Genomic DNA, 27,929 nt, shown 5'->3' on the forward strand with positions numbered 1-27,929 from the left:
CATTTAGAAAGGAATTATTTGGGCATTGCTTTATCTTTGGCAATTTCTACCTAGAACGTTACAGATCTGAGTAAAGACAGTTTGGTACTCAAGCAAATGAGCAGTTTAGATCTAGAGTAAGATCTATGGGTATGGACAAAGAAATGAGAGAGTCTGCTTTTCTTTCTCTAAGATGCCAGGCATAAGTTCACTCTCCACTTTATGGATTCTTCATGGTTAAATTTATTGGAATTATTTGTAAGTACAGTATTATCAATTTACATTGCTCATAAGTACTCTCCTTGTTATTGCAATACATCAAACATACAGAGGGTATTCCATTTTCTGTACACATCTTACTGCTCAAGCAAAACAATAAAACAGTTGAGTGAGCAGAGTGTATAAAATCAGAATGGAAAATAAGGCAAGCCTGATAAAAGCATTAGGCTCAGTAGTCTTTCACTAGAAAAATAGATTTTGCTGTCAAGTTTCCTCTGAAACTTTTAACAAACATACTGCAAAAGAGAAAAATGAACTTAACTGCAGTAAACAAATTCCTTCAAGGCACTGTTACATAACTTTTATGTCAATTTGAAAATAATTCAGGAAGTCAATTGATAGAAATATTACCCTAATAAAAAAGAACAAGTATCTTTATTTGGTTAAATAAAAGGCTGAACAGAAAAACAAATCAGACTAAATTTCTGTACACAAGGAAAACAATCATTATTTTGGCTAAGATGGAACAAACATTACAAGTTTGAAATCTTATAAAGTTCAACTAGAAAAAAATGAACTCAGTTATCAACAGTTAAACAATTCAAAGAGTTTTAGTAACAAGTTGTAGAGTTTGGAACTTGGGCTTTTTTTCCATAAAGAATTGTTTAATGTGTTATATATGCATGTTCTAGCATAAGAAAGTAACATGACTGCAAAACTATTTAAAACCAGTACAGAAAAACATTCTAAGGATGTAACTTCAGATTCTCTTCAGAAACATATCACCTGGCTTTGTGTCTTCACCTGCGCAAGTGCTTAGCAATGGCAGATTGTTTTCAGTCATTGTACAGAACTTCCTACACAAACACTCTGAATGGCACAGCTAACATTTCTCCTACAGATTTACACTCTATCTTCCCTGTACATATCTAATTGTAAGTCATCTCAGCTTCTGCTGTCTGTCCCTCAGGACCCCTATGGAGGTCCTTCCCATGTCCCTACAACCATTCGCAAGTGGCTTCTTCCTCATTTCTTGCCCCTTCCTATTTTTGGGGAGCTCCCAGCTAGAACTGCAACATGATGGGTCAGCCTGCGTGTGCTGGGTAGCTCAACACTTCAAGGACCACTCAACTGAAAAACTCCCCCTGCATTGAAGGCACCAATCAGTCTCTTTCTAATTTTAATTGCTCAGCAGTGTTGAAAAGTTTTGAGGGTGAATTTAAGGCAGAATATAAACCTCATTTTCTTTGGCTGAAAAACAGTTAGGGGCACATTGATGCTGATTTGAGTAGCAACATCAATACTGATGGGTTTTTCCTCTCTTCCTCAGGACTGTGCATGTCAAATGACCTATAGCTAATCACTTAACTATCCTGGCCCACAACTGGGTAATTCTTATGTCTCAATCCTAAGGAAATATTCATACAGTTCTGTCCAAGCTCAGAGTTTGGAAACTGTTCTAACATTTGTCAGGCCTCACTAGGAATCTCATCTCACAGCTGTTTGTGTCTACTTTGGACCTACGGAAAGGAGGAATTTGCAGTGACCAGTCTGAAGCATTAGGAAACAGCCCTTCAGAATTCTTTTGCAGATTTTTATCTTTTCCTCTAAGAAATGGGTAAGGCTTTCATTGGTACAGAAACCAATAACATATCACCTTTTGCAAGAAAACAAGGATTTGATCTTGGAAAAGAAGATTTTTCCAAACAAGTATAATGGTTAGGCTCAGCCTGCCCACCTAAGTCAATTATTACACATTAATGTTTGTTATTAAAACTAATTTTTTGGATCCTTACACTTAGCTCTAACTGCTGTTTGAAGGAAGTATGTTTTGGCTGTCATTCGGTATCTCTCAGCTTGAATGAGGTAAAAAAATCATTGCCTAGAGTTTTGGTTTTTTGAGGTTGCTGAAGTTTTGTTCTATTAAAGGCTGTGTTTGTATAATAAAACAGATATACAAAGCAACTGCAGTAGGAATGTTTTGAATATATACAATATGTATTTCTCAAAATATACATTTCTAGATTTCCAGAGCTTCCTATGTGGTATCTGGACTAAAAAAAGTAGGGTTTATGCCTCTGAAGTTCTGATCATTAATTATGCCAATGTATCATTTAATATTATTTATTAGCCCTCTCTTTAGGGGAACCCAAGAAAGTTTGAACCGAGACAGACATATGAGGAATAAAACCACTTACCAAGATGAAAAAAACTACTTGCCAACCTAAAAATAAACACCAAACCCCTTGCAGGCATGGCAAGCAGAACATGCTAGAGGCAGGTCAAGACAAAGCCACAGTTACAGCAGCCAATTTGACCAAACTCTAACACAGTCCTGACAGCAGGAACACATCACAGATCTAAAATCCATGCTTAATCCAGGTTCTCCAGTTCCTGCCTGCCTTCAGTGCAGCCCTTTTTTGCTCACACCAAGAAAGTATCTATGAATGTAACTTGCCCATGTTGGCCAAGACTTCATATCACAATTTCAAGATCAGGCAGGAATGCTCAGTGAAGGTAGAAATAAGTTGTTACCATTTTTGATTAAAAGGTGGGCTTTTTTCCAGATAGTACCTACCCTCCTTTTTGTTGCAAAGGATATTAATTCTGCTTTATTCAGAATCTAATTCTTACAAATCTGTAAGGAAGCTTATTTTTTACTACTGAATTTCCTACAAAAAAATATCTGGTTACTACAAAAAATAAAATTATGTTTCAAACAATTAGTATACAAAATAAATCTTTTTAAACTGCAAACATTTACTTGCTGTAACAAAAATGCTGTTATATCAATGATAAGATTCATACAAAACATGTAAATGCATTCCAATTTTTTATAGTGCATAGAAACTCCAAGGCAAAATACAATAAACACAGTATCTTAGCAAGGGAAATCTTTATCAGTGTTCAGCCCTTACAGTTAATCACTTAATGCTTATATACTTCCTATTGTTTTTTTTATTTGGACTTTAACTTGTAGTTGTTAAAGCTGCAAAATACACCATGAAAATGAAAAAAAAACATAGATAAGACTGGATTTTGTCCCCCCATCTCCAACAAAAACAGCCAACGCTAGGCTTTCTGATGTTTTCAAACCCAAAAGAACAGTAAAATAGAAAAAAATAAAGGGAATTAGATCTATTTTATTCTTCTGTATTTCTTTATGTTCCACAAGAAATGACCACTTTGAGGAAATTCTATTTAGATGTTTTTTCTTTTCGCTTCCCAGGGAATTTGCAAACACTGCCTTTTTTTTCCTTACGTTTTTGTTGAAGGAAGAAATTCTTTTGAAGACTTTACTTTTCCCTTTCTTAAAATGGAAGTTTTTCATATTCTTCTTTTGGATTAGCAAGCAAAGGCAACTAATGCAACAACTGTTTTTCTATTAGCTGCACATTTTTGAATTGCTGAATGCATAATGTAACTAAACAGTGCATTTAGTATTATGGCAACTAGCTTTTCTAAAACAGTATTGTAAGTTGTAACAGCAGTGTCACAATTTTATGTATAAGAGAACTAACGTTATTCATGTTGCTTTATCCTATTGCCCTGAAAATTTTAGCTACTCAAGACCTTCTCTGGGCTCTGAGAGGAATTTAAGGAACAATACAATATGCTGCAAGAAAAGTACCAGCTAGACAGGATGTATGATAACAACCATATAGGTATATTTGTGAAATTTCTGTGTTCTGTATAAATTATAATCACAAAACCTGTTTTTGCAGCTCTCAGATCCTGTAGTAATTTGCACACATGTAAGGAAATACTTCAGTTATATTCTGCTATGGTACTGTATTCCCTTTGCTTCTTTCATCTACTCTGAAATACTGCTGAAATATCTAATCTGTACAACATTTTAAGTGTTTAGCCTATTTAGAATTACAGTATAGTAACAGAGATATATGGCAGGACATCTTAAGAAAATTAGTATCTTAAGTATTCAGAATGTACCTATATTTCTTTCTCATTTAATGAAGCTAAGAAAAGTTAAAGACATTTTACTGTTCAGAGCAAACTGCAAAACTGTTAATGTTTCATTTAAATCATGATAAAGATTCCCCTTTGATCACTTTGGTAAAAATGGCTGTGTCACATTTGCTTCATCTGCTAGTAAAAGGCATTTTTCTTTGGTGGAAATACTTTTTTGATCTTAGAAGTCCAGCTTCAACACACCTACACAATAGGCCCGTTCTACATTACCTGGTCATTCAGTGAATACAAGGTTAGTTCAAATTTAAGACAAAATCAAACAGATCAGTCATAAAACAACAGGAAGTCTGATCATGTAAAAACCACCTTTTAGCAGTAAAATGATAAACAATGCTACAGACAAAGGTCTAAATGTAGACTACATTATCAGCTGTATAAAATGAGCAGTTTCACAGCTATTTTAAAAGCATCTCATTTCCTATAAGTGTAGACGAGCTTGCTTAGAAGCATAGTGGATGTTTAAAATGCATAGCCGCATACATCTTCTGTAGCTTTGTGACGATTTCCACTTCTGTTGGCTTAAATCTCCTGAATTAAAAAAGAACACACATTTCCATATAACAAGTTCTATTATTTTGCTGCTTAGTATCTTCCCATATTTGTTTGAAAACAAACTTAATTCCAGTTTATATTTTACAATTTTTTTGTATGGTCCAATTTGCAAATCTGAATCCTTAGTGATCCACTGAGTGTCATGTGCCAAAACGATTTTACAAGAATGGGACCTTAGATCCAATATGGGATAAATCCTCTGGAACCTAAGTCACAGCAATCAACAGGTAGAATAACATGCAGGAAACAGAGGAGACAATACACTCTTGGAAAGTATTGTTCTTGATTGTTTTCTGATTTGTCTTTACATGAACTTCACCTGACACTTCTCTTCCTGTTCTTTAAAACAAGGGATAGGGAAACAATCTTCCTTCAGATAGATGGGTTGTGATGAGGAAAAACAGTACCAGCAGTGACATGAATGCAAAGTCACTCACACCTCTCATCTTGAGGTGAGAGATTGGGGTGCCAAATGCAGAGGGAGAACAAGAAGAGGAAATAGCTGGAGCGTGTAGGATTGGTCCTCAACTGACAGACCATCCTCTGACAAGCATTTCCAGCTGGCATAAGTAGAAGCAGCCTGTAATTAGACTGTGAAGAGGGCAGACAATCAGGGGAGTTCATGACATAGCTTCCACAGGGCTACATATCCTCTGCTTCCTTCTTCTACCACTAATCCCTTCAGTCACCATCTATTAAGCTCTGTCGTCTTTGCTAGACTCCTGTAATCCCTTGTTTCATCTCTGGCACTGTCACATTCCCCACTTGCTACTACACTTGCATCCTTCCTCCATAAACTCAGCTGACACCCAAAATACAGCCTAAAAGAGCAGGATTTAGGATACATCAGCAATTCTTATGCATCTCAGCACCTACCCTGGCATTCACAGAAATGTTTCATGATTAGGAGCCAAGCAATTAAGCAGGTTAATCTAGGTCCTGTTTTAAGGACTGCATGGGTGAACTGAACTACTAAACCACAATGATGATGACAGCATTAAATTAAAAAGTTTTGGACTCACTTTGTTGCTGGTATTACATCATAGAATCATTTAGGTTGGAAAAGACCTTTAAGATCATCAAGTTAAACCATAAACCTAACATTGCCAAGTCCGCCACTAAACCATGTCCGCTTCAAAGAAGATATGCGAGACAAATTGTCGAATGAATATATATTGTTTATCTAAACCACAGTTCTATTACTCTGTTCCCACATCAAAAAAAAGAAAGCAGATTGGGATGGCACAGTGGATTTCTTTGTCCTTGTATTAGGCTGCTGAAGAGAAAAGTAAACTCATCTGTTTCATCTTTTACTCACCTTTTTAGGAACCTGATCAAATTTTTCTGTGCCTAGCACTACTGTTTTCCAGACCATTGCTTTCTTCTGATTTACTGTAAGAGAGAGAGATTAAATTCCAAAACTCAACCTTTAAGTACAGGATGAGCACAGTCATTCCAGTCCCACAATCCAATCACAGAGTACATGTAAAATGTATTTGATTTTCTCTCTTTTAGCATTTGAAGTTATAAGAAAAAAGATTAAACAAAACTTAAGCAACCAAAATACTGACTCTTGCAGTCTTTCAGCCAAGTAATGAAGGCTCAACTCAATCCCCTTCAAAAATCCCACAAAGGTCTGGGCAGAAGTTATAACAGTGATGGTACTCCCAGAAATGATTGCTGCACTATCATTTCATTCAGTGTATAGAATTTGTATGTAAAGCAAATGCTCAAATAATATAGAAGCAATCTAGAGCTCAACATCCTCAGAACAAGGGCTGAAACAGTCATACGACTGCTCCTTCTAGAGTACCTACAACCAGCTATATGGTGCTGGTCACAATCAAGACTTGAATTAACAATTCTCTTGCTAAAAAAATTCTGTTTCTGAATCACTAGCTTCCCACCTAATACATTGTTGGATGTGACATTTTAATTACAGCCTCATCAACAAAGTTCAGCTGTGTATTAGTCATCACTTGACATTACAGAACAGAAAAGTTCCTTTGGAGCCATTCTCTCTGGTACACAAATCTATCTTCTAAACAGCCAGTAGTTGAAGTAACTTTCAGTTATTAAAATCAGGCAAAAAGTATATGGTTTAACAGATTTTCTTTATATGTTTTTATCTAAGATACAACTCCCAAGTAAAGATCAAGCAGCTGATCAAAACTACATCCCACATCTCAAGCGTGAAAACATTATTTTAGTGCACTAAACTGTGTTACAATCCTATTGTAATACAGTTTCAGGATGTTTAGAAGAAGCAGGGCTGTGCAACAAGGGCAATTATTCAGTTGTCAAGCCAAGACATATCCCCAAACACTCGGCAGTATAATAGCATACTATATTCCCAAGACATATGCCCACTTTATAGCATAATTGAATTACAGCTATAAAGCTGTTTAGATAAGGGGAAAAGCACTAAAATACATTTTCAGCTAGCACTGGAAAAGGAATGAGAAGGTGAATACAACACAGGGAAACAAAGGTCACTACAGCAAGAAATTCAAATAGGGAAAGATGGCACTACTCAGAGGGACAAAAAAGGGAGCTAAACATAGGAGAGAAAAGACCGAGGGGAAAGAAAACTGGAGTAGACTAGATACATCTAAAAAGAAGAACCACAAGTCTGCATCTTAAAACAAAAAGAAAGTTAACAGGCTAAATGAAGTGACTGGGCTTCAAAGGATGGGCAGAGGGAGAGAAGTATATCTTACTTTAGCAAGCAAGCCTTTACAGATGCATCATCCTAAGGAGGAGAGAACCAGCACAGGAGCACCAACCCTCAACAGCAACAAAAGTGCCTACACCTGCTCCTTTGGCTCCAGTAGTGCAGCTGTTCCTGTGCCCAGGGAGCCCAAGCCATCAGCACAGTGAGAGGCCCCCCCAAGAGGTTGGAGTTACCACCAAAACAGCCCCCAACACCCCAGCAACTACAGCCTTGCCTCGGACAGTTAGGGCTTTGACCACATACGAGAGAAATGTATGTTAAAAAAATACATATGAGAAAAAAAATTTCAAAGCCTTTTCTGTAAAATTTCTACCTGAAAGTGGTTTTCCTCATAGTTACATCCTTTTAGAATGAGTTTATAACGAGGACACATGGTACTCTCACAAAAAAGTGAAATACCTTCCAAACACCAAAATTAGGTGCCAAGTAGAAAACAGCATTCTGCACACTCTGGAATTCAGAAGTCTTAAGGAAAGGAATAAACTGTACTTTCACATTCATCATTAACCCTTACCAACTGGGTCAACAACATAGCATAATTTTATATAACACACCAATATACAAAGAAGCAAATATTTATAGTATACAAATTCTTTACTTACAGTTGCTCAACTTGGTCAAATTCTTTTCCATCTTCTGCATAACAGAAAAAGGATTATATAAGGTCTCAATTTAACAAACAGTAGAAAAGTTCTGTTTAATTATATTATTTACTCCATGTATAAGCAAAACAAAATCTTTAAAATTTTATTAGTTTTCTTCAATTTAATTCAAATTATCTTGTTCCTCTCTTCAATGGAATTACCTGGAAGTTTGTCAAAAAACCTACTTTCATCAAGTTTTATTAATCTGATTTTAATACATAACATGTTATATATACATATATATTGAAAAATACATGTATACATGTATGTATAATGCATAGACACATATATACACATAGATTTTTTTTTCAGATATATGTCACTTCTGTTTCATCTTGCACTTCTAGTTCAGCTCACTGATGTATGCCTTAGATTCAGCAACCAACATTAGTGTGTTGTGTTTTAATGCATTTTTCCTTCTTACTCAATTTCTTGACTGAAGTTTCTCCCATTGAGATTACTAACAGTTGCTTCCATTCCTAAGCATCCTCCAAAAATGTATAGCCTCTAAATTCCTCTGTCTTGTAAGGAAAAAAAATGAGGACTATATCAAACTCTTTATCAGAAAGTATTGGTTCTTGACAGCACTTTGTACCTGAATTCTAGATTCACAGAAAGTATTTAAAAAAAAAATCTAAAATAATGCAATGTTGTAGAAGTATTTTATCAGAAAAAATACAGATGTGAAAAATCACACTAAACTTCATATATGAAGTGCTGTGGGTCATCCCTTTCTACCTTTGGCTGCAATTTCAATGGAAAGCTAGAAAAGACAAAAAAGACTTACGTGCACATTTCTCTTTCTTTTTCGAATACATCTCATAAAGGAAAACAATTGTTACTAAAATAACAACTTCAGCCACAATTGCTAGAAAGGGTTTGAGAGGCACCATGAGGGACAGAACTCTAAGCTTCAGCTTTCCTTTACTTTTTCCTAGTTCAAAAGCAGCTTCACACCAATATACACCATCATCTTCCTTGGTGAGCTTCAGTATCTTCAGATGGGTTACATTGGCAGATATTCTATTAATTACATACTTGTCTGCCAGCAAAGAGTCATTAATGGCAATCTGAAAATAAAAAAATACAAGTCTTATAATGCAATGGGAAACTATTTAATCACATTATTTATATTATCAACAGATAGTTCTATAGAGAGAGGTGTAAAATGAGTTAAGAACAAGTGGCATTTGTGAAACACGTTCAGTCCACTTCCAAGGGAAGGATTTATCTTAGCTGGCCACCCTGGTTCCCTTTACATTCAATGGAGGAAAACATGCACTTTTAGCATGCAAGTGGTCTACCTGTTTTAGTCTATTTAAGATCAGATGAAAGGTACCCTTGAATCTATTGACTCTCCACTGACAAAGGCAGCCTCAGGTATCAGGATCTAACATCCAGGTTTCACCACAGCACAAAGCCACTTTCAAGGAAGTTGAGCTGGGAATGCTGCTTCACTGGGAAGTATGTTGATTGTCTTACAAGTCAATGCTACTCTCCAGCAGCATAGAGGAGACAAATCTATTTACGTCCTCTCAGTTGACAGTGCTTCCCCCAGAAAAGACAAGGGCTAGGACACAGCAGCTACACTTCCAAGGCTAAGCGGGATCCTGCAAGGTGGGTATATGAAGGAGGAAGACTGCTGAGCAAGATTTTTCCTCACAGCCTTTAAGAGAGGAGGAGTCTAAGTGAGCAGAGATGTCAGCTCCTTCAGAATCAAGTGGCACAGGACAACCTCCTTCAGGTCCGGTGCCCCAGAGATCATACAGGCTGGGAAATACACAAGTACTTGCACCTGGAGCAGAAGGAAGAGGGACATGCTCCTGTTCTCCCTCAAGCCTCCCAATACCTTACATGCCTTTTAAAGAGTGTCCTGCTATAATAAGGTATTTTTGCAGTATCAAGTTGTAAGATTTGAGCAATATAACCATCATTACAATATTAAAGACAAGTATCTCAAGACTCACCTGGTTTGTTTTAGTCTTATCTGGGCTCTAAGAATATGGCAGGGAGTTTTTGGAAAAGAAACATCACACAAACCAGAACAAAAACTACATCCCTGCAATAATGAATACTTCTAAATATCACAGACTTTTTTTTCCCATGTGCAGAGATTTACATTAACATTAATGAAAAGGCAATCTGTAGAGCCTACAGCAAGAAGTCATTATACTTTACAAAGTGTCTGTATTTGTTTTTTGCCACATTGTTTTGCTTGACCAACAGATGGAAACCTTACCTGTTCACTGCCATTGGTCATATACCAGGTCCAAGCAATGGGAGTATAGCCAGAACTTTTACAAATCATTACAGCTGTATCTCCTTCATAACTGACTATGGGTTTTTCTTTTCCTTCAATTTTCGGTACTAAGAAAAAGTAGGAAAAAGTTCAAGTGAGACCTACAGGTTTTAATTACAGTATTACTAAAAGATAAAATATATTTAGCTATGTATTTATAGTAGTCCATTCATTTCCTTTTCCCATAAACACAGATGATTCTATCACTCATGATATGATCTAAATGAAGAGTCATTTCAGGCTGATATTCCACATACAGAATTTGTGCAGAACACTACAGGAATCCCACTCTCAGTTATTGTATGATCTTAAAAGGTGCCAATTAATACTGAAAACCAAGTGATAATCAGACTGTGATTTCTACCCTTGCCCATTTCCTCTCTTCCTTCCCTGACAGCTGTGAGCTACATGCTTCAGTTCTAGTACCCTAGGGAAAAAACATACTAATTTTTCTGCAATTTCACTCAATCTGCAAGAACTGATAGAAGTCTATTCCAGCCATAATGCTACCCCATAATGGTATCTGGCAGGTTGTGCATGCAGAGAACTTTTTTTTGTATTCAAGACAAAACTGCAAATTGAAGGAGCTTTGTAGTTACAAACATTTTCTAAGCTGAGGTAACAGCTTGTGGGTACATGCCAGTAAAGAGGACTTTTGGTCCAATCTTGCTAAGGACAGAACATGGCCACAACAAGACATCAGATTATAACTTTAGAGCTACTTGTCCCCACCATCATAACTGCAGATACCCTACAGCCTCCCAAGAGCAAAAGCCTGAAAAACACTGTTGAATATATTGAGGTATCCCAGAGGTATAATTAGAGCTGAGCAAATACATCATGATAGAGCATGCATTTCCCCTTCCCCCTTCTTTCCCTCTTCATGAGGATGTTTACCAGCATGTTTTCCTCAGATCCATTTATTTTAAGTTTTACTTCAAGTTTCATTGCTCTATCTTGTAAGTACAGATCCAGCACATCTTTGAAATTATATTGGTCACACAAGACTAAACAGGCCAAGAACTTGCTTTCAGCAGTTATGATGGAACAATTTGGTATAAACTAAGACTGTTCTTGTTACCTTCCCTTGTTGACTGGCTGAGCACAAATTAATTGTCCTGAAAAGTTCACTTCTCATGAGTATTCAAACTTAAAAAGTTCCATTCCAGAAATATGTATGAAACCATTTTGTTAGTAAGAACACTGCTTACAACCTCAGAATTTGCTGCACCATACATCAATCCAGCCTCATTACTAGTGAGGTCTTCTCACTCCATATGTATTTGTTTTAATCATTAAACACTATCCTTTTAAAGAGTAGTGGTGGAGTATCTTCACTTGTATCAGTAAAAGGGACAACTTTACTAATAACTGCTGCCACTTCCTTTGCAATTTATAGAAGAGGAAGAACAGAAGCAGGTTGGGGGAAAAGAATGGAACATGTGAAAACAAAAAAAACCCTTGTAAGCAGCACAATAGGTTTATGTGGTAGTCAAAGAGATTTAGCCATGCTAATCAATAGCAAAGCACAGCTATAGGCATACCAGCAATACCTTTACCACATTAGCCATGATTTAGGGACATGAATATCCATCATGAGTTCTGAGATCTGGCTCTGTAACAGAGTGGTTAATCCTTGAATGCATGCAAGGGAATAATATGCTTTGCCTCAGGTATTTTTTTTTGCAAGTATATCACCCAGAATTTGGTGACAAAACACTGCTGCTGCACAGAAAAACACTGTTGAAGTGGTCTCCATGTTTAATAATCTGAACTTCCTATAAGCATCTCAAAACATTACGGTTTCCGCAGACCTGGGTAAAAGCTCAGCTCCTCAAAATCTGCAGGGTTATGCCAAGCCAGGATGGGGGAAAGGGGAAAGAGGGGAGAGGCAACACATCCAATAATGCCTAACTGCCTAGTGGAGACGCTACTGCAGTTAGTTACAGCAGTGATGACTTTAGCCACTCAGTCTACACCAACACATTACTCATCTTTCAGTTCAAGAATTGTTCTCTCTGCATTATTGACTGGAAGATTCAAGGACTTCTCTTTCCCATTTCCTTCACTCTTGCATTAATCTTGAAGTCTCAAGCCAGTACTTTTTATGGCATCAGAAGTGGCAGCATCCAACCATTGTGAAGCAATTCTCCCATCTTCTTGTAATAAATCAACCAGTGCTAAGCACTGTTCTGGAAAAGATGACTTCCCTATTGAGTCACTCCTGCCCTTACTGAAATAGCTATTGTATACTTTCAAAAGAATAAGGTCTCTTTTGACTTTTTCTTTTTAAAATCAAAAAAAGACTTGGGTAGCCATTCAACTAAATCTTACCCACACATTGACCAGAAAAATATATAATAATTTTTTGAGATTAAAAGGCCTGAATACACTACAATTTTGTCTTTCTTCAGTATTGTAAGCTAGTCTCCCCCAGCTGAATGTTTGAAAACAGGTATCAACATTACTATTCAAGACTTAAACATACATGAGAGAGTTTCCTCAAGTCTCATGACCAGATACCCCACTGAACAAAGCCAGCTTGCAGCACTGGAGAATTACAAAGTCCTGCTGGTTAGTTCAGCTGACATTAGGGTAGTTATTTGAAGAGTTACAGTTTAGGAATCTGTGTTCAGGGAGGATCTTTCTTATATATCAGTCTGCAGAGCTTTCACAGACCAAATGCTTGCCTTGCTCTCTGCAAAATTTGGATGGTGGGAATAGACAAGAGAACAGCTCTCAGTGATAAAGGTTCTCAGCAACTTGTATTTGTTTCATTTCCACATGTCTTCTATTCAACTGGATTTTGTCTACTACTGTCAAGGGCAACATTACTGGTGAAGAGAATACAAAACAGAAGAAAGGATTCAATGGTCAAGCAAAGCAAAATTTAAAGTAACTTGCCTTGTAAATGAAACATAGCGCTGATTTCTTCTTCACCTTTCAGAGTACAACTGTAACTTCCCAGCTTACTGTCATCCAAGATCCTCAATCTTCAAAAAAAAGTTTAACTATTTTGCTTTTTTGCTTGTATTTTCTTTTGTCCTACAACTATCAGCGACTGCTAAACATTCCAAAGAAGCCAGCAGAGATTAGTAGTGGAGCAGAGAACATACATTGCTGAAACACTAGGATGCACCACGTTTAGTGCAATGTAAAAACAGCATGACATTTTTAAGAAATCAGAAGAACACACCGGGAACATAAATACCATTTTCACCCTTGATGCTCACAGAAGGCCAAACATCTTTAAGCAGTATTATCTACAGGTTACCAAATTAGATGTGGGTTCACCATGTGAACTATAAAGCATAGGCTATGTAGGACTTCATAAGAGATTATTTAAATGGTTTGTTCTTTCTAAAGCCAGTCAGTCAATAGCTAGCATAGCTCCAACACAGAACAGTTTTAAAGAGCTGTCATCTAATGAAGTCCAGCATCTTCTCTGCTGGCAAACTATACATTTCACAGGCACTTTGAAAAATATTTACATGGTTGTGTGTGTATATGGCAAAGAAAAGTGACAGTACATTCTCATCACATTTTCTATCATATAAATTTTATATTATTGATGTTAAGAAACCAAAGCAATACAGAAATCAACTGGAGACTACCGGTTAAAATTAGCCCATCTACAGATTTTTAAAGTCCAGCAGTAAATTGTATCAATTTAACAAAATTTGCTACAACATTTCTTGAGTCTCTGTAGAGGTTTGAAGGAGCTAAGAAAAACCTTTAAAAATCCCAAACATCTGTACTGTAATGGCAATTTCTTGTCTCTTTTGCTAACAATGAACAAAAACACATGGCCATTGATGCCTTTCAGACATCTACAAAGCAACACTGCAGTGGAAAAGAGAATGTGGAAAAAGAAATGGAGTAATTTTAGCAATCTCAGACTGAGATTACTACTTCACTTATTACTGGACCTCAAAGAACTGTGTCCTTACTCCACATTCTTTTCTTGAAGAAACCTTGTTTCTCCAGCACTAGAGGAAGAACAGGAGCTCCTCCTCCAGGCTCAAGGTAACTGCAACCTTTTTCCTTTCCTGCAGCTTTAATATGTTGATTATGGGCATATATTAATCACCACATTTGGCTATTTTCTAGTATATACATGATTAGTACTTGGCAGTGTGTATGCTTGTGATAACTCCTTAGAACCTGCGAGTCGAACTGTAAAGAACGCTACTTACTGGATGCTCCAGCTGTTTTCAGTTTTATGGATATGTCCGATTGTTTCATTTCCCCTCTTCCAAGTCACTTGAAGACTTTTCAAATGAGAATATTTCTTGTCCAATCTGCATGAAAGTTCAACTTGAGTTGCACTGTCCAAAGTGACATTTTTTTCCACAGAAGTACCAGAAACACCTAAAGAAGTTTAAAAAATTGTTTATGAAAGATGTATTTCTTCATTCTGGGGGAAGAAGAAATTCAAAGATTGTTTTTTCACATATGCTGGATTACAGGTGGATACAGTGTGTTACTGTTATACCTTCCAGGGTAAAAACCTGCAAAATCAGACAATCAGTGTTTGACATTAATTTCATAAGCCATAACTGAGTTATGATACACATCCATTACAAAAATGACACAGTCACTCCATTCTATAGGTAAACCTCCTAGAGGGCTCTAATCTAGGAACATAGATACTCATTTCATGGAAAGCAAAACAGACTTATGCTTCTACATAATTTAACCCAAACTGAAATTTATTAAGTACTTAGCTCTCATCAAGGCAATCTCTGCTCTCAGTCTAAACTTCCTTTTTGACTTCACATTTGGTATTAAAAAAGCAGAATTTATTGGATTAAAAATATTAGTAAATATATAAAAAGTTATATATAGTATATATAAAAGATATATAATATCAAAAAGAGTTAGGCTTGTAAATATCTATAAGCATCCAGGTTTTAGCCAGTTGCAGATTTTTATGATACTGTGAGATTAAAGGTAATGTCCTGTTGCTACTGAAGCTGTTGATAAAATCCACAACCTTAACATTGTTGGATCTAGCCTTTCAGGCTACAGCTACTCAACTTGAAACCAAATCACCTTCAAACCCATTTATGACTGCCTTCAACTTCCTAGTGGCAAGCCAGTAGAATTACAATGTGAAAACATTCCAATACAGTAGAAAAACCTGACACTTTTTGCTTTAAACAAGCTCCATCAGCATAAAATGAGTATATCTAAAAAGTAGGTTTCAACAGCAGATATTTTCTCCAATACATACAAACAGCCTTTTATAAAAAACACCTCTGACTTTGTACCCATCAGCACTGACGTTTTATTCCATAATTGGCTTTTTCTTTCACACCTAGGTAGAACTGTGGTTAGTCCATTTGAATACTCCATGAAAATTTATTCCAGGCCTGCCTCGATCCTAGACCTACCCTGTAGTACTTGATGGTCAACAAAGTGCAGCTGTATTTCACAGCTCAAATTCTTCCTGAGAGAAAAGGAAGTTTTAAGGTACAGCTCACTGACTTAGTAATGCAGGTCATACCTAAGAAGCAGCAAAGTCTGGCTGAAGTGGAAGCACCAGATAGTCCCACAGAGTATTTGACCTTTACTGGGTCTGGCAGAGACATTTACAGCTTGCAGAACAGTGAGCCCAGAACTCCAAGTCCCAGCAAAAATATTACAGATCTGTTGAGCTGGAGTTAAACTTGGAGGTGCAACACCTTGGTCTTTCATAGCAGAGCAAAGTCAGTTACTGCAACTCATTTATTAGAGCCATTACACTCAAATGAGTCAAGCATAACTCACCTTGTTGAGGCTGTTTATGATCAAAGTAATTTTGCAAATGGAATTGGTTTCACAGTAGCAAAAGTTTTACAGTCAGATTAATTACACTGGCTAAAAATAGAATCCATACCTTTTGAGATTATTTTAACAATAAATCCACAGGTTAATTGAATGGAGCATGAAAATCCTATGCTGTTGAAGATTAACCACTAGCAAGAATGGTATCTGGGACATCTCTGTACCAAGAGTACATGTACCAGAACAAGAAACAGACACTACCTTAAGTCTTCTGCTAATGCTGTGCAATTGTGTCCTTAAAGTATCATACCAGTACTTTGCAAAGGAGTTCTAACTGATCTTCTCAAATTGAGAGAGAATTCGGTTAGATCAGTTTTTCCAGTTGTCCAAGAAGTCAGTTATAAATGCTTATTTGGCAACTGGGAACATCACATCTACCTTAAGAAGAGGCTTATCTTGCCTTTTCTCCATCCTTTAACTCATGTAATGCTGCAAAACTGACTAACACCTGCTGGTTAACAAGCACCCTAGCTTACATGGTATCTCCAAGTGGATTCACTAGTGCAAAGAAATTGTCATTTGATTTAGGGAACAGATAGCCATGAGTTGTTTTTACTTGTGGTTTTAATTAAAAGAATCTCATTCTTCACTGCAAAATAGTTATTAGAACATAAAACTGAATAGTGCAAACTTCTTCACCTTTTCTTTTACTGAGCTTATCACTTGCTCACTATGAGCATCTTAACTGTATCAAGTTGCCATCCTAGATACTTTTACAACTCATACAAAATATTATGTGTAATCACAGGCATTCAACATAACTGGAAGAGAAAATATCACACTCACCAGGTAGGAGTACCTCATACTCCACAAAAGTGATATTAGACACGTTCTCTTTGGTTGCCTGTTTGAACTCTTGTGTGGAAAGATCTGGACCTAACAAGGTTGCGGGGGAAACAAAGCAATATGTTAAGATCCTATAAAGGTAATCATACAGCAGAGTGGCAATATGATGCTGTAGTTTCTTACAGTAATCTTGGGGGGAAAAAAGGACCTTGCCAAATGCTGACTACTACGGCAATCCTTTCATATACCTTGTCTGTTAACAGCCACAATCTAAAGTAGCAGTGCTGTATGGCCACTGTTAGAGTAATTATGCCATTTTAGAAGATGGTTTCTAACTTCAATATAATGTTGTAATTTGTAACTACTCTTTTCACAGCCTGACTCAAAAAGTCACCTATATGTGCAGCGTTTCCTAAAGCTTACAGGTGGGTCCTAGAACTGTATAGGGCTACATCAATATTTAAGTAGAACTTGGAAAAGTAATAAGCTTTAGAAAAATAAAAAAGAAGAAACAGAAGGACAGAACACTGCCATTACCAAAGCCACTGCAATTTAACAACACAGCCAGAAAACCAGAGGCAGACTGTCTAACTTAGATGCAGCTCTAATGAATGCAGGAGCAAGAACACCCTGTGCTCTACTGGAACATGGGCGGAGTCCCTCACTGCTCCACAAAACTCCTGTTATACTGCAGGGAATTTCCTTCCACACACAAAGAATATCAATATTGACTATCATCTGCCCAAAATATACTCCTTTCCTTCTGTGAGGGAAAACTACATTTAAAAGGTTTTTCTGTAGGGCTATGGATAGCATACTGTTCAGAGACTACCTTTATATAACTCTACAACGCTTGATACAGCTATCAGGCAGGCAACTGTAAGCATAAACAGTCTGTTCCCACCGCTCTACTTGTTCTCATGGTCTGTGCACTTCAAGAACAGAGCAAGAAAGCAAATTAATAAGCTACAGCTTTAACAACAGATGTAGCCAAGCTAAGGAAGCATCACCCTTCCACATCTACACACGTAATTATTTCATTAGTATTGTACTATCTGCATACAAGTTCCTAGTAAACTGAAGCAGACTGTGGGAGAAGATATTAGAAATTATGCTTAAAGGAAAAGTCAATTCAATACAGTTATAGCAATTTTAATTTTTTCAGTTTCCACAGTTATTCTCTACACAGCTTTAAACATAAAACTTTTTGCCTTGGTAATTATCACCTAACATCAATCCTCCATAACCACTTGATTAAAAAACTATCAAGGTAGAACCTTAGGGTACTAGAAGACAACATGTGATTGCTTTTACCAGGTGTAGACATGTTAAGTCCAAGTGTCAAATGATTTGAAGAGCTCCCCTGAGTTTGCCAGTTGACAGTGCGTGTAGTTGTCATGGGCTCTGAAAGGTGAAAAAACAAACCTGTTACAAAAAAATTAATTTTGTTTCATCGCTAAAGTGAAAGAAAAGAAACAGAGATTCCCCCACGCCATGGTAGATAAAACACACTAAATGTTTTAAGCCACATGTTTTACATGCTTGTAAAGTAATTTTATTGTCGGTTATTTTATAATGCATTTCAGGAATATATAAACAGTAGTTACTGATTGAATCTGCCTAACCATACACCATTATAGGAGAAAGTTATTCTAGATTTTGTAGAAGGAAAGGGGCTTCATTATCTCTCCTGTCCGTGCATTGAAAAGGTTCCCACTCACAGTTGGGAAAATAGAGAAAACTGGGCTACAGCTTCAGTCTTCTCACTCAGAGAAGCACTGGGTGGCAGAGTTGATCGGTGGCAGAGCTGATCACTGTGCAGTAGAAATAGTATCTCTGAAAGCCTAGATCTTCTCAGAGTTACTACTTCTCTTTTCCAGCATAAAATACTGAACTTTGAGGTAGAGTTCTTAAACACATGCCTCTCGGCTACAGTTGAGAGAATCTAGCTGTGCAGAAGGAGGTCCCTGCTTGTGGTTTGTATCTGAAGGTCTCTGAGCAAGCATAAACAGAGGTACAACATGCCTTCCACATTGCTGACCCATTCCATAAAGCAGTGTTTTTCTTTATCAACATGTTAGCTCACAACACAAGGAATGCTATGCCACAGGCAATCAGCCTTCTGCCTGGCTTGTTCCATCAGCACTTTCTTACCTTCCCTCATGCTTCAACCAGCTTAAGTAACAATAAACCTCTATATTAAGGGGTGGATGATGCAGAAGAACAGAGCTTCAGGCTAGTTCATTTGGTGGTTGTTGACAGTAGACTGTTGTCAATCTCAACTACTAGCCCAAAATGGCTTTTTAAGCAAAAGAAATTCGGAAGCCATCTCTAACACTAGACAATAAGTCCTGATCCTCTAGACAAGAGCACAAGCAAGCCTGGATCTCTGCCTGATGGAGAAACAAACTAGTCCAAGTGCTTATCCCTAAAATAACACATGAAGGCTGAAGGCCTTCTGGGAAATCCTCCTCTGTCTGTGTGTATGCAAACAGCTTGACAGCATGCCAAGGTTGTCACGGATCACCCGAGTGTATGTCAGTCTAGTACATGCATCACCTGGTTTGTTACTGAAATCCCTGATGATGACAGATTCAAAAGGCACCAGTGCCAGTTCATACTGTAGTCGTTACCTACCTACAAAAAACTAGACAACCTTTAAAATGTCTTGCACACTAACAGGATCCTCATACTGACTTTCTTCCTCAATTCACATATCAAATGAAAATAGTCAGGTGAGGTCATAATTACACAAAATACTTCGTGTGTTTTAGCTCGTGTGTGTGTGTGTTTGTGTATGGAAAGAATTATTGAATCTATTAGCTACCGCACTCCTGGTTCTCACACACGTTGTGCTAAAAATAATCTCTGAAGATGAACACCAGGTAAAAAGCATTATGATTGCCACTGACAAAATTGTAGATGGAATAACTTGTCAGAACTTGCTTGAGTTCATGTATAAATACAACTCAGTCCACGTTTGTTTTGCATTAATCAACACAAGCTTTGGTACACTGCTGAATTCCTGCTGCTCTGATTTTTATGGAGAAAGGAAAGGAGAGGTGGGAATGAACAATCAACAGTTTCTTCTGCCTGGAATTTACCCTCCGCACCCTATCAAAACCACAGTTAAGGTCCACAATATGGTGAATGAAGTGTGGGGACAAAAGAAGGTTTTGAAACATCCACAATTAAAAAACAAAATAGATGAAGCTAGCAGGCACAGTGATGCAAGGGCATTATTGTACTTCTCACTAATACAAGGGCATAAAGAGGAGTCTTCACAAAAAATTATCATGTGTAAGTGCTAGTGCTAGAACAGAACTTCCCACAACGGTTCTAGTTTGGGAATTGTCCCATCACCAGGGTCATTGCCTGCTTTTATGACATATATGCATAAGGGCAACAGATCGCACAACTGGCAGTTGGATAGCTTTTTCCCCAGTTCTCGAGATGCCTATGACACTTTAGCTCTTGCAGTGGCTTTAGAAGGCCTAGATTATATATTTACTTCTGTTTCTTCTGAAGAGGCACAATCTTATTTCAAAGAACTTATTTAGTATGAAAATGTAAACTCTACATGGTAACTTAGGACCACCAGGAAAAAGTATTAGAGCTTTAGGTATACTCAAATAAAAGAATTACCAGGAGATGACTCATTAAGTCCAGCTTGCATCTTAGTCAAAGAGTTTGCCTGAGACTGACTGGCATCTTGTGTTGTTATAGTTGGATCTAAAAAGAAAAAAGGTTTAAATAAACTTTATTCTCTCTCAGCTGAACTGAGTTAGAAGTATCTAGTTCATGAAAAGAACTCAAACAGCACCTCCTCACCTCAGCTTACTACCTCCATTTTGTTCCCCGTTTGGAGCATATACAGCCAAAATGTGCAAGAATCACTTTTCATTAGTTCTTTAGCTTACTTTAGCCAAGAAAAGATCGAAGAACAGAGGCAGTATTTATTTGACCTCTCATTTCCGTATGCAGGTTTTTTCCTGTAGTTAGCCTATAGTCAAAGCCATTCTTCAGAATATTCCAGCAGACCAATAAACTTTATAACCTGCATTCAAACCCTGTCTTGTTTGTGGGCCTAGATCACCACAGTTTATGACACTGACACTAGTTGATTATTTTTAAACATTGATTAGCAGATTCACTAATTGAATAAAATGACTTCATTACAACCTTACATGTCTACCCTGTTTAGAGATACAGTGAACAACCTCCTTCTGTTATCACCTTGGTGAGCAAAACAAAAGGCAACTGTGTCAAACATGGACTTCACCAAGTTATACTAATGACTATTTCCATTTTCCTTAACATCACTGCAAATCTGATTCTGCTCCTATAATACAGTTTTCTAAGAGCCAGGCAAGACTCTAAGGGTTTGCTTTATGTTCTTGACTGGAAAAAGGACAGCAGGGGACTCAGTTTCAGTATGTTGCTGTGTCACTCTCCTATTAAGATTGCAAGGTCCCTAAATGTTTTATAAAAATGGAGATGTTTGCTCCTTCCCTTCTGTTCCCACACTTGGGTGGCAGAACTAGCTAGCATAAAATGAACACTGTAACTTCACATGCTTAGGTATTCCAGGCCAGATTCTACTGCCATAGCAGCAATATGCACTCTTCCTCAGTCGCAGAGGAATGTCACATTTGCAGCTTTTAAGTGATTTGGCCAGTAGTTACAAAAGGGAAACAAGGACACATGTTTTGCAGGTGTAATTAAAGTCTGGGAGAGGTAATAAGCTCTACTAGACATCCAAGACAGCAGCAAACAGATGAAAAGTGAAAAGCTTCATACTTTTAAGTGTGTTCAAACGTGTTGAGAAATGTGTGCCTTCAATGGAAGGTAAAGTCAGCACCCTGCCAGTTCCTACAAGTGAACACCACTCCTACCCCATTTCAGCACTATAGGCATAGACAACCTACAGACTCTCCACTGGCAGCTCCAGCACACACTTACTCCAGACTATGTCAGTCATGCCTGGCTTGCACCATCTACTTTCTCAATCTGCCCATCATACTTCATTCAACCAGTATGGAACAAAAGTAAAACAAGACAGTCAAAAGATATGATTAAAAATTAAGCATTAGTGGTTCTTAACAACTGGCTTTTCATTTTTTGTACTTTTTCATACCAATCCACTGGTCCCACAGCCAAGTGTTCCCTCCCAGCCTTCTACTCAAGCAAAGAACTTAAGAAATCTGCTCTCAGTATCTGCCGGCTTGTGACCCAGACAGTAAGACTGAATCTTCTCTGTTTGACACAGGTGCTGAGAGCAGGGAGAGCTATTATGCTTCTGATATTCATGGCAAGGTTGAAGAAAGGTCCATGAATTTTTATATCTGCAGCATCTTGATGCATTCTAAGGATGTCATGGATCACCTGACTGTGTCAGCTTAGTAGATGCATCACCTGCACAGTAATCAAAATCCCCAAAGATGATAAATTTAGAAGGTGCCAGTGCAAAGCTGTACAGTAGCTCTGTCACCTCTCTGCAAGGAAGCCAGATAACCTGCAACATGATTTGCATACTAATAGGGTTCTCATCTTGGCTTTCTTCCTTGATTCACAGTCATGTTGTTGCTAGTCACTACTGCTTCCACATCTTGGCTCTTACATGTCCATATGTCAAACTACATAGCACAGAGATAACATTGCAGTGCTCTTGTGCTCTCATACACCTGCTGAATAGCATCAGAGATCAAGATGACCCAGCACTGCATGATCAGTGTCATCAAGCCAGGCAGTGACGTAAGCAAGTGGAATAACTTCTCAAACTATTTGAGTCATGGCTGCATGCCTTAGCCTATAATTGATTTGCATTACATTTAATCAATAGTGTGGTAGCTTGGTGAGTTCTTGTTGCCCAGATCTTTATGCAGAAAGGAGTAGTTGAGAGTATGAGGTCAATAACTTATTTTCCTACCTTACCTCTGCTCCCTTCTGCAGCCAATATTTGGGGGATTGTGTCTGTACCATACTTGTTATCACCAGAGGAATTTCAAGCTTTAAAATCTATTTGCTCTTTTTCAGCCAGAAAAGTGGCTGAATAGGAAAAGATTGAGATGCAATTTGGTTTAACATCATTAATTTAATGTTTAATTTAATGTCAATTAATTTAATATCAATTTTATACCCTATGCAAGCGCACAAGCATTCAGCAGCACCCAAAACCAGCCACCAGAACCTCCTAGTGCCCCTAGAAAATGGAAAAGCTGCAGGCTGAGCTCTCCTGAGGCACCAGAGGATCCACATGAAAGACTTCTAAATGCCCTGATAGAAGCCCTTCCCTCAGGGCAAACCAGAAAAATCCAATATGGAAGCAAAGTCTGTAAGAAGCGACCTGTATCCTCTACTCCTATAACTCCTTTGTATCTTTAGGGGCAGAAGCCAGGAGATGAGATGGGGTGCATTTGCTTTTCCTGAAGGAATCTGGCAGCACACGACACAACTAAATTAGGCAGCCACAATGGTAACCAAATGAACCAGCAAATTCTGAAGAACAATGTTGTGACACTTAGTTATAGAAATTACCAACTCAATACAGAATAAAAGTGATGGTTTAAGTTTTTCAAAATAATCAACTAAACAATTACAAGACTAAAAGACAAAAGTAACAGAATAATAAGAATTCTCCTCAAGCTACTTATCTCAAAAATCTAAGAGGCCTCTCCTGCTATCTGCCTGAGCAGCTGCAGAAGGCTATACAACCCACTTTTCTGCAACTCAGTCTTTGTGCACCTAGGACTCCCCCGGCTGCTTTTACTGGAAGGATTTATTTTGATTGAAGAAACCCACTGAACCCCCCCCACATATCCAGAACACACACTGCTTCTGGACTTCACTAGAAGGCAGTTTTAGTTCTCCTCCCCACAAGGGAACATGACCTTCCCTTTGCTGCACCTCTGCAGATTGTACCTGTGCTTGCCTAGGTTTTTGCACATTTGGTTAATAACCAATGGAAGAGTAAAATACTCTTCCTCACATCTAAATCATCATGGAAATCACAGTATGAAGCCTCCCTACCTAGCCCATACACATATAACAGCATTTAATAAAGTCTGAAAAACAACAGCCTCATTTTATACAGATAAAGGGTACTAAAGCTGGTGGCTCATTTCTGATGTCTGCTCAAAACCAGACATGATATCGACCACTTTAGGAAGATGGTAGGTTTATGGAAATTTTCGAAACACAAACAGGGTTTTGTTGGGGTTTTTTTAACTTGTTTCCCACAACCCGCCCCCCCGTCCCCCCCCCCCCCCCCCCGTGAAGAGGATATCATTTCACTGATGGCTTTACGTAAACTTAGAATTGCTTCATCTACCATTAGGTACAGTTTTCAACAGTAATACTCAGCAAAAATAAATACCATGTGGCTAACTTGCCATAATGCAACTCACAATCCTACAAATATCAGGCCATTTACAGTGACAAAACTTCTTGATCAATGACATAAGTTTAGAAGGGACTTCCAAGTTTTGTGTGTGTACGTAAATACACATACATATTCTAAAGAAACTTTAAGAACTACAAAATAGATTTTGCTTTGTGTGCATACATAAATATGTGTATTTTAAACAAGCCTTGAGAACCGCAAAGCATATTTTCTGTCTTTTCACATTAGGTGAAACCACTACAAGTTTTACAGAACTTACCATCACACAGGGAGCAGTAATACTCCTCTCAGTATTAGGAAGAGCAACAGAGGCACAAACATGTAACTACTTATGTATCACACACTGAAAATGCAGCTAAACCACTGACGGTTAAAGCCACAGCAATAATGTTCACGTACATGTATTGGCAGAACTTTTGGCCCTGGCAAGACACACTCCAACAATTACATCTTGTACAGCACACATCAGCACTCTTGAGACTTCCTTCCATTACCATTCTGTACTACTCTGTGATGCTTCAAAAATAGGGATTAACAACCGAAATCCACTAGTTTGAGAAGTGAGCTCCTCTTTGCTTAGAGGTGGCTTGCCTGCTCCTGCTGAAAACCACTAGAGGAAGAATAGGGCCCAGAAGGCACAAATCGCTGTTCCCTCGTGGATTTTAAGTGTTACATTTAAAAACACAATACAAAATCCTCCGAGGAACACTCCTCACAACCTGCTAGGCATACTGATGTAGTTTAACTTGCTAATTCGGGTTTTCTCAGGACTTAAATAATGCTGTACTTGGTAAGGATACGGCAGCAATGAAACACGATGCCTCGACCTCCAAGTCCTGCACCTGCGAACTAATAAAGGCTGCCGTCGGCGAGGCAGAACGCGGGCGAAGGTGCGGGGCCGCCGGAGTGCGCGGCGCTGGATGCGGCTCAGCCCCGCCGCCAGCCCGCACACGCGGGGGGCAGCGCTACCCACCGCCTTAGCGCTCGGGAGGAGGGCAGGGCGGGGGTCCCTGCTTCCCAGCAGGACCACGAGAAGCCCCAGCGCTCGTCTGAAGCTGAAGGCGAAAGAGCACCGGCGGGCAGGGGCGGCAGCTGCCCCCGCAGCGGGTGCCGGGGGCGAGGCAGCGCTGGGGCGGGACCCCGGGGAGGGTCGGGGCCGCCGAGGAAAAGAATGAAATGGCCGGGGCCGAGAGACGGCCGCCTTGCCGGGCCGCCGCTTCGTCCCCCCCACCCCGGGGGATGCTGCGGGCAGGGAGGACCTTTGCTCAGCCGCAGCTCCCAGGCGCTGCCCCGGCCCCCTCTCCCCAGCCCACCCCGGCGCCGAGGGCGGGCGGGGCGGCTGCGGCGCGACAGCCGCAGGGCGAGGGAGCGCTTACCTGCGGGGCTGCCGCCCGAGAGGCCGAGGCAGAGCAGCAGCAGCAGCAGCAGCAGCAGCAGCAGCCGCCGCCGCGCCGGGCGCTCCCCGGAGAAGGCGGCCGGCATGGTGCCCATGGTGCCCCCGCCGCGCTCCCGCTGCCGCTCCCGCTGCCGCTCCCGCTGCCGCTCCCCCGGCGGCGCAGCCCGGCCCCGCACCGGCGGAGGTGCGGCTGGCGAAGCCTCAGGCGCGCCGGCTGGGCTCCGCGAGAGAGCCGGCTGCCGCAGCCGCCGCGGGGATCCGAGCCAGAACAAAGCGGCCCCAAGTCGGCGAAGAGGGCGAGCGTCGGGCGTCGGGCGGCAGACAAAGGGCAGGAAGCGGCCGCAGGCACCGCCGTCCCCCTCACGGGCAGGACATGTCACCGCCGGCGCGGGGGCAGCCGGCGCGGCCCCGCCGCGCTTTATGCGGCGGGAGGAAGGGCGTGGGTGAGCAGCGGTGGCGAATTGGAGACGGGCCTTCGCAGCGGATCCGGCTCGGAGCCTGGCTGGGGACAGCCAGAAGCTGACAGGGAGGTTGGGTCGTTGCTTATTTTTGGGCAGGAGCTGCCGCTGCTGCAGGACCACCTCGGCTGGAGCGGGCAGCCCCCCGAGGCAGCTGGCGCCGGCAGCGTTTGCCTAGGCAAGGCTGGCTCGGGCAGGGCGCAGCCTGGCTCTGCCCTTTGGCTGGTGATCTTCTGGAGAGCCCGGCTTTGAGGGTCAGTGGCTCTAGGGCAGCTGGGTTATACTGTATGAGAGCTGCAGCTCTCCACATCTCTTTTTCTAAATCTCCTGGCTTAGACAGAAATAACCAGGGAGCACCATTTCTAACAAATGCTTTGCAGGACTTTGACGACTGCTTGGTGCCTTTAAAATCACAATTTAATTGCTTAGATTGTTTTAATCTGTATATATCTGTACATACATAGTAAAACCACTCATATATAAAAATATATATGCATTTCTGTTTGTTACTTGATAAATAACTGAATTTGGATTTTGCATTACAAAATCCGGCAGGGTGGCATTCTCTGAAGGAGGGTCTCCATGATGGGGTACCTGCTGCTGCTTCCTTCCTGTCAAGATATGGTTACGTCAGCTAATGCAAAAGTTGAATTGTATATACCGTTTGTATCAATAATGCAAAAAGGTCAGTGCCGCTAAGCCTTTACGTCATCTTAGCTCTCCTGTGCTGGCAGAGCTGTAGGACTTTATGCAGAGCAGGAGTAAGTCAAATGCCCTGTGTGTTGCTTTCCAGCATTGCACGTGTTCATGCTGCCATCCATGGCCTCCAATACCAGTACAGCGTCCTTCAGGTTAAAATTTTCCATCATAAAACCTCCCAATAAATATAGCTAATGGCAAAGGACTAGGAACAGGATTGTTTCGTTAAGGCCGTGCTGTGTGTCACAGAAGACTAGGGATTCCTGCTGGCTAAATGGGACCATGTATAGGTAGGAGCCTTTTCTGTTGTTGAAAGAATGAATGCCGTTCATATACATGGAGCAATGGGATGGAGCCTTCAGTGCACCAACTCTTAACGTAGTTTAGCTCATGTACAGAAAGTAGGGGGTCATATATATGAGTAGTCAATGCACAGTGATGCCTATACAGCTGTAAATTCACTGCTTTTGAAATATAGCTGCAACCTATAGTTCTGTGCAGTTGTTTGATAGACAGTACCAGTGTGCTCTTAAGGAGAGACTGAACCCCCAGAGTTTTGTTAATCTGTCAGCCTGCTACAACTGCACAGAGCGATGCTATTCAGAGGGAGAATCCAATTGAGATAAGGCTGTTTATGAATGGCAGAAGATCTTCAGCTTTTAATGGGGAAAAAATGGCTGGTGCTTGAAAGCTGTTTTATCTGAACCAGTTAGGCCTGAAGAGACATATCTCGGGGGAATGGGAGGAGGGAAAAAAAGGGTGTGTCAACTGCCTTAAGATACGAGGGGGCCTGTTTGTAGTTCCAGTTAGCTCTCCCTGGAATGGGGGGAAAATAAAACCTTATGTTCACCTGATTTAGCAGCTGGCTATGCAGCACCTTTTGGTGAGTCATTTTATCCACCTGGAGACCACGTGGATGGGTTAGTGTGGGGCAAGTCTACA

At 39.7% G+C, this 27,929-nt stretch overlaps 1 protein-coding gene across 2 annotated transcripts; it reads right to left on the reverse strand.

Moving 5' to 3' along the window:
• Positions 1-215: 215 nt before the first annotated feature.
• Positions 216-25,916, reverse strand: EMB (embigin). 2 transcript variants are annotated; one of them, XM_075726842.1, is made up of 11 exons: positions 25,811-25,916; positions 20,678-20,764; positions 18,347-18,436; positions 17,033-17,131; positions 14,614-14,788; positions 13,322-13,410; positions 10,358-10,485; positions 8,906-9,188; positions 8,077-8,107; positions 6,059-6,132; positions 216-4,716 (listed from the first exon to the last, which is right to left on the reverse strand). In XM_075726842.1, exons 1-10 carry the CDS (start codon positions 25,914-25,916, stop codon positions 6,075-6,077), a joined length of 1,146 nt encoding a protein of 381 aa, XP_075582957.1. In that variant the 3' UTR covers positions 216-4,716; positions 6,059-6,074. The 2 variants fall into 2 exon arrangements, with proteins under 2 accessions (XP_075582957.1, XP_075582958.1); XM_075726843.1 differs by lacking the exon at positions 25,811-25,916 and having other exon boundaries at positions 8,077-8,110; positions 17,033-17,122; positions 20,678-20,752.
• Between the last annotated feature and the right edge of the window lie 2,013 nt (positions 25,917-27,929).

The sequence above is a fragment of the Pelecanus crispus genome, chromosome Z (assembly GCF_030463565.1).
Source record: "Pelecanus crispus isolate bPelCri1 chromosome Z, bPelCri1.pri, whole genome shotgun sequence".
In the NCBI taxonomy this organism is placed as follows: domain Eukaryota; kingdom Metazoa; phylum Chordata; class Aves; order Pelecaniformes; family Pelecanidae; genus Pelecanus; species Pelecanus crispus.